The sequence below is a fragment of the Calidris pugnax genome, unplaced genomic scaffold, assembly GCF_001431845.1.
Source record: "Calidris pugnax isolate Ruff unplaced genomic scaffold, ASM143184v1 scaffold76, whole genome shotgun sequence".
Classification (NCBI taxonomy): domain Eukaryota; kingdom Metazoa; phylum Chordata; class Aves; order Charadriiformes; family Scolopacidae; genus Calidris; species Calidris pugnax.
Window position 1 is genome coordinate 1,193,613 of NW_015090827.1, and position 13,442 is coordinate 1,207,054.

Genomic DNA, 13,442 nt, shown 5'->3' on the forward strand with positions numbered 1-13,442 from the left:
GACTCTAATCTGGCAAATACAACTAGGAATGCTGTTTCAATTGATGTAAATATCCAGTCTTCTTTATAAATTTGCTTAACAATTTAGTTTACTAATATCTGATATTTGTGGATTTCATCATGTGGTTACATACCGGAGGGATTTGCTGTTGAAACAGGTGTTGGTTTTTCAGTTTTGCTGAGTGTCACCCCTGCTCTGAGATTAATGGACCAGTCTGAAGGCAGCACCAGACTAATATCACTAATTGTTCTGTGCTTCTGACTGCATTCAGGGTGTAATCCATCAGACTGAGGTTTGCCTGTGGTGCCTACAGTCATGAAAGGGAGGATGAGGAGGCAGCTTGAGAGCAGGAATCCTGTCCTGTCGCGGATCTTCTCCCAGGTCATCCTGCCCCAGAGCCTGTGGTCTCACAAACCCTGGTGCTGAGCAGCAGACCTGAAGTTCTTGGAGGTTGCTTGGGTGGTGTTGAGGGAGGGGGGTGACCCCACTCTTTCCCCTTGTTCTTCATCATCAAGAAAGGGTTCAGGGGATCCTAATGTCTTCACCAGAGAGCTCACTGGAAGAGTTGTATACCTCCAGGAAATTCTATTCTTTTCTTTTACAGAGTAGATTTTATCCTTCTACCGTACTCACCTGGTCTCTGTCTAACTGGGGACAAATACGGGGCTTTCAGTGGGGGCTGCTCTGCTCACAGGGTTGGTGCCCAGGTAGCTCTGGGGGGCGCAGGGTCCCAGGGACGGAGGAGGATTTATGGCGTGATGAGTACAAGGGGTCTTGGACTGGAAAATCCCAGTCCTTCAGTCGCTGCTTGTGTGCTTTTGCCAGCACGGCTTTAACCAAACCCAGCGTTTTACTGGAGAGGTGAATTTTGAATTCCGTGTCCTCCTCCTGTACCCGCCGTGTGAATGTGACAAAGCATTTTCTGGGCTTCCCCAGCCATTGCCAGGCCAGTGCTTTCTGTGCCACTTCTGGAGTTTTCAGGGAACCACCTCGAACCTGTGCAAAAACCTGTTCGATTTCTCATCATTTGCACCACCTTGAAAGTAACTGTATTAATTCTAATCTATCAGGGAGTTTACCAGGTTTTGTTTCATTAAATTTGGCTGAAATGCCTCAAAACCTTTCCATCTCAGTAAAGAATCTAAATAATTGGTTAGCAAATTTTACCATGTTTAATTAATCTTCAAGATCATTGAAGTGTAACTCTCAGACCCTGGGGCTTTCCACTACTAATTGTTCTCTGTTCTAAGAAAGAATAATTTATTAGCATTTTGTGTTTCTTCTTACCTGGACAGTTTTAATTCAAAGCAGAGTTTTGTCTCAACTCCCACTCTCAGCCTGATTGCTTTCTCTCTGGCTGTACTGCAGATGCAATCTTTCAGACAAAAATGAGGTTTTCACTTTTTTTTTCTTAAGATAGCTCTATACAAGAAGCAGTTTAAGGGTAAGAAGTGAAAATAATCGCTTCTTAATTAACACCAACTTGATGTGTCATTTATTCCTTCTTCAGCTCATTCCTCACCCCTCCTGGTGAGGGTGGACCACCTTTTCTGTCGGATTTCCAGAGCTGAATGAAGTTGTCCTTTTTTTCCGGCTGGGGGTGAAGGTTTTGCTCTTCCTTTCCTTGTCTGTTTCTTATTCCTTGAATCCAAGTGCCAGATCCAAAGAGAAAAACAGAAGGGGAAAGAAACGTCTGGATTCCCAGGCTGGGGCTTGGTGAAGGGCTCTGTGAGAAGCCATGTGTGCTTGGTGCATGTTCTGCTTCTTTGATACACCTGGGTTGGATCACAGACTCACAGAAACTAAACACGTGGTCTCTCATACCAAAATAGCCTGAATTTCTCCTGTTTGTTCCACTGTGGTTAAACTAAAGATGATAGAGCTGGTTTCTTCTTTCTGGTCTCTGCAAAGAAGTCCCACGAGCGCTGGTAGTCACTCTGTAAGGCTACCAGGAGCAGCAAGGAGCAAAGAAGTCCCACGAGCACTGGTAGTCACTCTGTAAGGCTACCAGGAGCAGCAAGGAGAACTTAATGTTCCAGAGTGTTTCTGTGATTTAATAGTGTAGATGAGCAATTCCTAGAGCTTGGGAGCATTCCCTGGTACTGTTAATTTACTGGAATAAACATAACCCCTGTGTCCTGAGATCTTGCTAATTTGAATTCTATGGCAAGTTATTTCTTTAAATATTTGCACATTTGGACAGGAAATTATATGTTGGGAGTGCAAGAAATCTTTATTTAAAAGATTTTTGGCTAATGGCTTTAAAGATTACTGTGCGTACGCTTGTCCCTGGTGCTGGGGAGGGCTGGAGGATTTACAGAGGTGAGACAGCAGGCACTGTTTTAGCAAGCTTTTAGATGAGGTTTGTTGGGGAAACAGACAGGGCTGCTCTTCAGAGGTCCTCAGTAGCCTCGTGTTACACCGGGGAGCAGGGGCATGGGAAGCATCCTGGGAAGAGGTGGAAAGAGCCTCTTCAGCCTGAAGAGAAGGAGAATGGGGCATGAGGCATCTCACTGATGTCTCACAGAATCCCAGAATGCCATGGGGTTGGAGTCTTCAGCCTGAAGAGAAGGAGAAAGGGGCATGAGGCATCTCACAGATGTCTCACAGAATCACAAAATGCCATGGGGTTGGCAGGGACTTCTGGAGATCATCCAGTCCAACCCCCTGCCACAGCAGGGTCACCCAGAGCAGGTCCCACAGGAAAGTGTCCAGGTGGGTTTGAATGTCTCCAGAGAAGGAGACTCCACCACCTCTCTGGGCAGCCTCTGCCAGGGCTCTGCCACCCTCACAGCAAAGAAGTTCCTCCTCATGTTGAGATGGAACTTCCCATGTTCCAGTTTGTGCCCATTTCCTCTTGTCCTGTCCCTGGGCACCACTGAGAAAAGCCTGGCCCCATCCTCCTGACACCCACCCTTTCAGTATTTATAGGCGTTGATCAGATCCCCCCTCAGCCTGGTCTTCTCTAGAAGAAGTCTTCTCTCTCAATACCATCCTAGAGGCAGAACGGGTGAACCCACATTCTTTATACTCTCTGCAGTGACAGGATAACAGGCAATGAACACAAGTTGCAGTGAGGGAAATTATAACTATATATTTCCCACGAGAAAAACCATACTATGAGGTTTCTCAAACACTAGAACAGGTCACATCCCATCATTAGATTCCAAACTGATCCAGGCCGTGACAAAGTTGGGCCCAGCTTTGAACTCAGGGGGTCAGAGTGGACCAGAGCTCCCTCCCAAATGAAATTATTCAGTGATTCAAAGAGTCGTTATGATTCCTGTGTTTGGGATAATTTTACCTGAGTGCAACCTTGTGGCTTGTGGATTCCTCACCTCCAGTCAGTGACCTCAAGGAGCTCAATCTTGTTCCTGAAAACCTGCAACTAAATAAACCTGCCTTCTTGTAAGAAGGATTCACACCACTGCTAGCACTTTGGATTAATTATATGGCTATTATCCTAATGGAAACAGCCAGGGTAGGTAATTGAAGACATCTTGAAATAAAATAGATAAATGGTAGCAGAAGCAGCTGTATGCTTCAGAGCAAAACCATCATTAAAAACCATCTGTAAAACTCCCCTAAATACAATGAACTTTGCTGTATGTTTTTGATTGACCAAACTATATTTTAGGAAAGGTTAGACGAAAAAATTATTAATAGTGTTGCAGCAAAAAAAACATTCTTTATTTCTTAGGAGGAGTCAATTCCTACTTGGTTTTTGTTGAATTTAGGGAATCCATGCTAAATTATTTTTAACTGAGCATCTAATACCTAAAGTACTTTTAAGATCAGTCATTCACTGAGAATAAATCACTAAAAATCCTTGTTGCAGACCTTTAGTTTTGTGTCACAGAGTGAGTGCCTCCACATGTTTTTCTAATACCAAAGTTCTTTTCAAAATGGAAATGTCTCTTAATTAATTTAACTCTTACAATCTCTTAATTAAATTAACTCTTACAATAATGTTTCTGTTCCCTCTAGTTCGTGAAAAAAACAATAAATTTTTTTTTGTTATTTCAAGAAGCCCAGTTCTGCAGATCCTCATTTAACAAATGCTGGAAATACGCAGAAAGCCAGAAAGTACACCTGATACAAGGTGTGCTTTAAAGTGATTAACTGGTGGCAGGAGGGGCAGGAGTCGTTGCCAGCTTCAGCAGAATGCTCTTCTTCACCACCAGTGCTGCAGTTGCATTTTCAGTTTCTCCAGATGCTGTACTCTTTTAGATCATCTTAAACCTAAGGTAGAGTCAGATACTAATCGCATTCCTGGGTCTGTCCCTGTTTATTTTAACCACAACCCAAGAGAGTATTTCGCAGCTGGTGATGGAGGTAGATGGTGTGTACCTGGGGAGGGTAAGGTGGGTTCATGCCCTGTTCCTCTGCGAGGTTCTCTCATCTCTCTTGGGTTTTTTTTTGGTGGACATCAGAAATGATCAGTAATGGCTGAGATTTAGCCCAGTTTTGGGCTGTTGTTCAGTTTTACAGATTCACTGGGGTTTATTTTGCAGTTGGTGGCTTTAATAATTTATTATTGTGATGGGGTTTAAAGGTTTTAAAACCCTCATTTGTCTCATATCCAGAAAGATAACCAGCTCCTGCAATATATTATCGCTGGTAGAATTTACAGTTCTTTGTTATAATACTTCTGGCCCTTGAGACTAATTAATCAAGGCTGAAATGCATGTGCTTAATTTTGGTGAGCCAGATTGATGCAAAATACATAATTAGCCACTTTGTTGAAGTGTGCATATTACGGTTCAGTGACTAATTTTCTGGTCAGTGAATCACAACCTTATGTCTCTTTTTTCGTATTTAAACACTTCATTTTATGATAGTTCTTGGATTTGAAACCATTCTAGACATAATTCATGCTTAGCATTTTAATAACTGCCTCTGCTTTGTGGTTTTGCAAGAGAGAAATATTTATTCATCTCTCTTAAATTATAAATTTATAATTTGTGGTTTATTTTAGTTGCAAGTTAAACATAGTTATTTAGATTCATATTCTTAAGGTCATGGAGTGTAACAGGGCAAAGGGTTTGTAGAAACTGTAATTGTTGGCAACGCAATGTCCCATTCTGCAAATTCACAATTCTGTACCTACAACTGCAATCAGTCGTAGAGTGAATGCTTCCAAATACTTATTTTCAGACACTTTAGAAATTTAGAAATTTTAAAGCAGTAAATTGTAGGAAAGTAAAACATCCCTGGCTTATTTCTGTTTTGGAAAACATGTGCTTTATACTTTGTCATTGCTTGGAGGCTTGTATTCCTGTATCATCTAACAGCTTCGGGTATCACTGAGGAATATCGCTTTGACATATGATCCAAACCTTTTAAGTCACATCAGTAGCTCTGAGTGGCCTAGGCATGAGAAGAAAAATTCAATTTATAAGGTTTAACCTTTTTCCTTCCTACCTAAACTCGCTGGTCTGTATGAAAACACTATGGCAGTGCAGTCCAGTGTGTCCAGACCTCTCCTAAATAACAAGGAGTTATCAGGTGTGTTACATATTGGCTGTTCCGGGTTCTCAGGGTACAAAAATGATTGTGTGAAATATTTAGAGTCTGGTGTTTCCTGAGGGAGGGGAAGTGTCAGGCAGAGGGCAGGGGGGAGTACGGTATTTGCTTCGCTTTGCGTGGTTCCCTAATTCCCCACATTGGGGTGTTCATCTCCCTCGTGTGTTCACAACCCTGGTGCTCTCTCTGCTGTGTATAAATACTACTCCCATGCATAATGCTGCTTAAGGTGGTTTTTTAAAACAGAAGTGGGTTGAGGGTTTTTTTGCATATTGTCTCTTAATTTGTTTTTACGTTGAGGGGACAGATGCGCAGCAAATATGGGTTGAATCTTTTTTTACTTCATGTAGTAATATCAAAACTTTGTTCTTCCTCTCAGCTGAGACTGAAAACATGGCTGGTTTGGTCTTCCTAATACTTGGCTGTAAAATTAAAGTTCAGGGGAAGCAGGATCCGGGTGGGTCAGTGTGCACGACAGAGGAAGCATAGCGGCCATGAAGAAACCTTCTTTTTCTTTCAGCCCAAGGTCTTTATCATTTCTGAGAAGCAATGTCATATTTCATAATTGCAGGATAAGAGTGCCAGACTGGGATCTGGTTCGATCAGGAATAAAATGCTGATGCTGTTTCCTTGGTTTTGTTCTAGTTTCTGCTGTATTTTCTGTTAATGTTTTTGCACTAAGACACTGCCTTGTGAATTCTTTTCAGACCACCCTGTGTCAGTATTTCAAATGAAGTCACTCGTTCTCACCTTTCTTACCCATTGGGAAGGACTTATTGACTTGGATATTTTGATGATGTTGAAATAATCTCCAAATGGTATTTCTGTCTGCAGTGCCTGAGTTCACAGAGTCTGACAAACCCTTTGGCACAGGGATGGGTTCAGGGTCCGTCACTCATTGGCTTAGGCACGGGTGCCAAATCCCAAACCACTTTAGCAGTGTAGGCAGAACATTTTCTTACATGGAATATAATGCACACTTCTACCTCTTGTTCCAGTAGTAAATTGAATTAGTAATTTCAGCCAAATATTGTGGAAACAAATAATTTACCATATGCAGTGTCTCAGCCTCACCTCATCATGCTTTTCAGCTCTGCATAAGACTTTTTGCACCTGTAATTACCTAATTGTCTCTCTGGCGTGCTAAGAAAATATCCCCTCAGCTTGACATCTTTAAATTGTGCTTTTGTTCAGTCGTTTACAGTGTTGGTGCTGTGTAATGGGGTTTTATCATTAATGCTATAGATAGCAAAATATCTAATTACAGTTATGCCGCTATGCTGAAAAAAGTGAATCCGAGTCAATTCTGAATTTCTTGCTGAAAGCAGGGTTGGGAAGCAGGTCCTGTAAGTCTCAACCAAGAAAGAGGCAGTGCCCTTGTGTTTTGTTATGCTAAAGAGCTGTGCTCCCTGTGCTCAGCAATAGATAAGCATGGAGAAGAACGCTCCTTAGCAACACGAAATAAATTAAAGATGTAAATGCAGCTTAAAATTAGGGAAATAGTATCTGCCAGACCTTAAAATGTGGAAATAAGTTCTCTGTTATCGGCAGGAGGAAGGCAAATGTAAAAGCTGAGAAATATCTTCCAAGTCAGGATGGAGAGAGGTCACCCTGGTGCATGTTCCTCTCACTGAGAACTGCCCAAAGGATGTCCGTGCTGTTACCCAGCATCTCTGGGGGCTTCAGGGCTGCTCGAAAGGGAATGGAAGTGATGATACATTTTTCAAAAATTGCCCCGCTCTGGGTTTGTGTCAGTACGGCTCAAACTCAGAGATTCATTTTTACTGAAGTTTGGGGTGAAGGCTTTAGTGGTAACTTCTTTTTTTCCCCTGCCATGGTCTGGTCACTCCTGGCCTCACTTTTGGGGTGAAGGCTTTAGTGGTCACTTTTTTTTTTTCTCCTGCCATGGTCTGGTCACTCCTGGCCTCACACACAGCATCCCTCTGGCAAATACCATCCACAGAACCCATCTCAAACCATCACAGCCACCTATCGGTCTCTTCTCCCAAGGAACAGGCGATGGGACAAGAGGAAATGGCTTCAAGTTGCTCCAGGGGAGGTTCAGATTGGATATTAGGAAACATTTTTACACGGAAAGGGTTATCAAGCCTTGGAATGGGCTGCCAGGGGAAGGGGTTGAGGCACCATCCCTGGAGGTATTTACAAGCCTGGTTGACATAGTGCTTAGAGACATGGGTTAGTGATGGGTTTTATCAGAGTTAGGTTGATGGTTGGACTTGATGATCTGAAAGGTCCCTTCCAACCTGGACAATTCTATGATTCTGGGAGAAAAAGGCTACCCCCTGTACAAGACAGGGCTAAAACTCCAGAACTTCGGTAAAACCACAGGAGTAATATTTTTCTCTCTGGTGTTTTGCGTAGGTTTGTAATTGGGCGGGAGAAGCCGGGACAAGTGAGCGAGGTGGCCCAGCTCATCAGCCAGACCCTGGAGCAGGAGCGGCGGCAGAGAGAGCTGCTGGAGCAGCACTACGCCCAGTACGATGCGGACGATGACGAGGTAACAGACTGCCCAGAATTCCACTGTTCACTGGTTTTTAACGTTCTGGTTTCTGTCCTTAATTCCTGCTTTTTAATTGCTGCTCAGCAGTATATTTCTCGCCCTCTCCATTACCTCTCCTGTTGATTTTTTGCCGATTTCGATGGTGAATCTTATTGGAAGAGCAAAGTTACCTAAAAGCTCTTTTTGTTTTGTTCCAGAAGAGCAAATATCAAATTAGTCAATGCTTCTGTAATCATTGCTTTTCCCCTGAAGGTATACGCTTTTTCTGAAATGAGGGAATTAAGTTGATTTGCTTCTGCACTGAAAAAACAGTGTTTTGTGAAAAGTGGTAAAAGCCGCCTTCTAACTTTTAGAAAGTTGAGGAAGTTTGAGACTATTTTTTTCCTAGAAGAATTGTTCTTCTTAACTCAGAACATTAGGAAATTTTCTGAAAATTCCAGGTAAGACACATCCATCTGCACACTGCTTTTTGTTTGTGTGTGAAGAGATGCTCGGCAGGATGAAGAATGAACCTGCCTGGTAGATGTTCCTGATTAGCAGGATGTTCCTGATTAGTAGAAAGGGTTTGAAACTATCAACTTCATACAGAAAATTTTCCATAATTTTTTCCCATTCTCCTAAAATTCCTAATATGCCTGGATACCAAGACACTTGGAAAGATTAATGAGAGGGGTTTTTCAGAGACTGTCTGTCTGTCTGCCCCCTGATTTAGCTGCTGGGTTGAGGTAAAAGGCAGTTGCTGTAACAAACCACTCCCACGTAGCCCACGCCACCTTCATTTCCCATTATCTTCAATAATATTATTTGAAATGCCAGACTCCATGTGTTGGTGTTCTCTCATCCCGGGCCAGATTTTCTCTTTTATTTGCAGAAGGAGGCAGTAGGAAGGAGGAGATAGAGAATTCATACTATGCATTTATTTCAGTTTAGCTTTCTTCTAGGTACTGGGACAAGGCTTCTAAACATAGAAATAGAGAAAAAAAAATACTCTGAGATAAAATCAGGATATGCTCAGATTTTGAAGCACACTGTTAAGGTAGCAATAGGTGAGAACTGTCAGAAGTGTCCCAGAAGACTAAGTAAAAATTGTGTGTAGCCCCAGTGATACCTTCACTCACTTTAATTTCCACTGATATTAAGAATAAAAAGTTTAATATTTTAATATGTTTTAGAATGAATCCTGTCATAGGTGCATATTTAATTCATATAAATAAAAGATGTCCTCATCTGTGTTGGGGATGCATAGGTACATGTGCCTGTGTGAGACCATGAAGGTTAGAAAACCCATATCCTCTCTGTTCCCTCCTCAAACTCTAGAGACATGCAAGTCTTCTTCTAACTTGTGTTTAGTGTAGAATTAAAATTCAGGATCTTGACTAAGTTCTTGAAGGAACTCTATCATCTCCTCCAAACCAAAAAAGAGACAGCTTGTCTAGCCTTGTTCTCTTTTGTTACTGCGCTGAGGAACACTTGCGTGGTCACCAGTAATGAAAGAGGACAAGGATGAGCACACAGAAAGTCCTCAGGTACTTCTTGTGATGTGTCATGTTGTCCTTCGTGCAGTTCAGTGGTTACAGACTCTCAAGCCCTGTTCAACACATAAATTTTTCACAGAAAAATACTAAATGCACTAAGTGTTTTCTATTGGTATGACCTTTGGATGATAGAGAGAAATCAAGGCAGGACAAGTGATGAGCAGATTTAGGGCATCTTTTCAATTGTAATGCTATATCGAGGTCGATGGCCACCTCTGTGATGTGATTTTTGGCCATCAGCTTACACGGTGCAAAGGGGACTTCTACCCAGTATGTGAGGACAGAAGGAAGAAAGGAAAAGACATCTACCAGAGATCCAGAGAAGATTGATCTCTTTTGGAAGAAGAAGAAATTAGGCTTCAGAACACACGCAGTACGTCAGTTCTCAAAACCACTGTGATCAATGAAGATCTTACCCATTTACTATGTGATGCCATATGTGGGAGGAGGGTGGTAAACCTTATTCTCAGAGTAGGTGGCTGGTGTGTAGTTACTAACGTTGCAGTGAGACATGTTCCCTTTCTTAATTAACAGACTTACCACAAGTAGATTTTATTGGGAACCTGCAGCAATCCTGAATATTTATATTTTTTTTGTCACCTGGCTTTGCCATCCCAGTAACCTCCCATCACTTGCACCATTCCCAGGCAATGGACATGATGGAATCTGTGATCTAATGCACATTAGACACAGTTCAGGGACATTTTTGGTCACCACAAGCACTTCTGCTCCATTTACTGTCAAATAAAAGCATTACTACTTAGGACTCACCTTTCTCTGTTGGGGTAGATGTTGGGTTGATGTTGCTGTCCCTGCAGTCTATGGTTTTGGTAAGCAAGGCATCTTTGGGGCAAGAAAATCTCAGTTTACCCTGTCTGAATTAATGTCCACAAATGTAGAAAAAACCCTACCCTTTCGAGTCTGTTTCCTCAAAGTGACAGTGATTCCAGCTGCGTGAAATTCAGGAATATCTGGATCCCTGAAGGAGTTTTGTGCCGAGGTGGCACAGAATTACACAGGAGTTGCTCGGTCTCAGAGCTGTCAAACTGTCCTGGTCATTTTCATACAGTTCTTACAACACACACAGGGCTCTCAAGCCACAATGCTGTGGAAATAAACAAGAAAATGATCTTTATCCAGCCCTCCATCCAGGCTGTCGGATCCCGAGCCTCGGGGAATTTACCACAAAGACAGCAATAGAGCATCAGCAACCTTCTCGTTTCATGTGAAGCGAAAGCCAGCAGAGATATTTTTATCAGAGAAAGTATGTTTCATGTAGTTTATGACATGTATTTCTTTAAAGTACGCCTCGGTTCTTTTGAACCTGTAATTTGTGTTCCATGTGATCATAAGATCGGATCCCTTTCTTTTGAAGATGAAGGCAAAAGTCCCGTTTGTCTGGGTTCTGTAATGTGTTTGTGCCGTCCTGCCGTCGTGTTTACCTCAGCAAACGGCGCTGTTTGGCTTTGATGACTACTTTTTGCATTAATTCAGACAAAAATGGCTGTGCCTATCGACACTCATTATGTACAATTGGAAGCAAGATTTTCCTTTGTGTTCGTTTTAAGCTGCCTGATGTCTCTCTTCAAACACTTTAGCTCCCGAGGCCAGCAGAATATTGCCTGCTCTTGAGTTTTTCCCCCAAATAGCTTAGTCCTTCGTATGTGTTCGGTTTTCTTTTTGCATGAAGTACTTCTTATTGGTTAAACTCTTTGGAGGAATCAGTTTTAACTAAATTCATCTGTTTTGTTCTTTTACCAAAATTGGTGTTAACTTTTTTTTGGTTGAAGATGGCTGAGATTCTTAGTCTTAGTAGATATAAAGTATGCAAAATAAATGGTTGCTGTTTATTTCATTGGAGAATAGGCAAATATTCATTTATGGAGACAGAGGGAGCTCTCCTGAGAAGTGCCTTGCGTTAACAGTGACATTTAAAGAACGGATGGGTCATGCATGTTGGTGACTTACCTTTGTTTTGATAGTTACTTTAACATCAGAAGATTTTGCCAAATCATCGTATGCTTTCTGTGTGTTTTGGCTTTGTTCTTTAAAACTTGAGCGGTTTTCAAAAAGGAAAATCTCAATTTTTCATGAGGTCCCTTCCAACCCAACCCATTCTACGATTCTATGTGTTATTTATCCAAGAACTGGTGATGTTTTATTGCGAGTATAGCACCCTGTTGTTGGATCCATGCATATCACTTTTCTGTCTGTGTATGTCATTTAGACTTAATTTAATGAGCTTCCATGTGCTGCTCTTTAATTGAGAGAGATTCACATAGGCCTAAACAAGAGCTGGGAAATGAAATTAAGGTGGGAAGTTGAGACTGGAATTGTTGTTGGGGCATCTGAGTTCTTACATCTTGTTTTGAAAAGTTCTTTTTGGCAAAAAATGGCACTAATAGATAATCCTAGCGCTACTGGGAATATCTTTCTGATAATTTTTTATGTGCCTTCATCTCAGGAATGGGAAGCTCATGACCAAGAACTAGAGTAGTTTTGTCAAGATTTTGGTGTTATTAATGTATAAACATAAGCAGAACTGCACCCCTTCCTCCACCCTTCCTTTTCCATGTATTTATTGAGTCCCGAGCTTTATAAATCCAGACATGGCCCCGAGGGAAGCGTTTGGGTTACTGTATGTTTGGGCAGCCCTTTGCATGGCCCACAGGCTGTCCCGCATCCCCAGGAGATGCTCCCCGCTGAGGAGGAGTGGTACCCAACCACCTCAGGCATTGGGAAGGATGATGATAAACGATTGTCCAGGCAACTTGGGGTTTAATACTGCAACCTTTTTCTTTTTAATACTATTGTTTTGTTTTGTTTAATATTGGAATACTGATTGTAGCTCGTGATTATTTTTTTTTAATTCTGTATTGTCAGCAAATTGTTCGCATCTCGTGGTTTACTGGCCCAAGAAACATACTTTTTTGTTTTAAAATTGGCTAGAAGCAGCTCCTTATTCGGGGTGAAAATTCAGTGAACTCTGACTTGAGTCTCTGAGCTTATCTCTGACACTCAGTTTCTTTTTCCTGCTGCTGTCTTTCGGGGGGGCTGTGAGTTTTCTATTGTTTATTTGTTTATAAAGAACAAACGAGTGGATTTTCAAATTCAGCATGGAATATCACTGGAGAATGACTACCTCCAGAGGGCTTACAAAAGACCAGTCAAGGTCTAGTCAGTCCTACTCTGCTTTTGTTTCTGTGTGGAAAAGATTTCTTGTTAAATTTGAGATAAATTTGGAGAAGTCTTCCTATGGAAGAGAGGGCCTGGTTTGGAAAAGGATGAAAACCCTTGAACTCTACAGCCAGTTGTGCTGAAGCACTGAATTCTTAGTTACTATTTTCTCCTTTCTCTTCATGCTCTGAAATACTACAGTGGAGTTGTATTTTTTTGTCTGGTAGAATTCATATGTGCTGGGAAAGGAAAAGCTGACCTTTTTCATATGCATTATGCTGCAGTTGCACACAGCACAATTAGCTTAATTACTCTTTGAACAGTTTCTGCTTAATAAGAGGATAACTGGAGTTTCTTAAATGCTGTAAAATTAAGACAGGGGAATATGCTACAGATGAAGAAGATGAAGACATGGGACCCGTCCTTCCAGGAGGTGACATGGCCATTGAAGTGTTCGATCTCCCTGAAAACGATGACATGTTCTCCCCCAGCGATGTGGACACCGGCAAGCTCGCTCACAAATTCAAAGAGGTAAGGGGTTGGTCAGAAAATATTTCTGAAAAATCTCCCTGGAATTACATTTCGAGTTACCTCATTGCTCAGCGCTTGATTTTTCTCTTCACTGCCCGAGTTCATTTCTCACTGGTTGTATACTCGGTATTGTTGGGTTTTTACCAAACCTC

General features: G+C 41.8%; 1 protein-coding gene across 8 annotated transcripts in view; it reads left to right on the forward strand.

Annotated features, from left to right (window-relative positions):
* PPP1R9A (protein phosphatase 1, regulatory subunit 9A) overlaps window positions 1–13,442 on the forward strand; it is a 104,543-nt gene that overhangs the window by 58,565 nt on the left and 32,536 nt on the right. For all 8 annotated transcript variants that reach the window (XM_014940257.1, XM_014940262.1, XM_014940263.1 and 5 more), the window contains exons 5-6: window positions 7,909–8,044; window positions 13,135–13,290. In XM_014940257.1, the coding sequence (XP_014795743.1) occupies window positions 7,909–8,044; window positions 13,135–13,290 (292 nt within the window). The remainder of the gene's footprint in view (window positions 1–7,908; window positions 8,045–13,134; window positions 13,291–13,442) is intronic.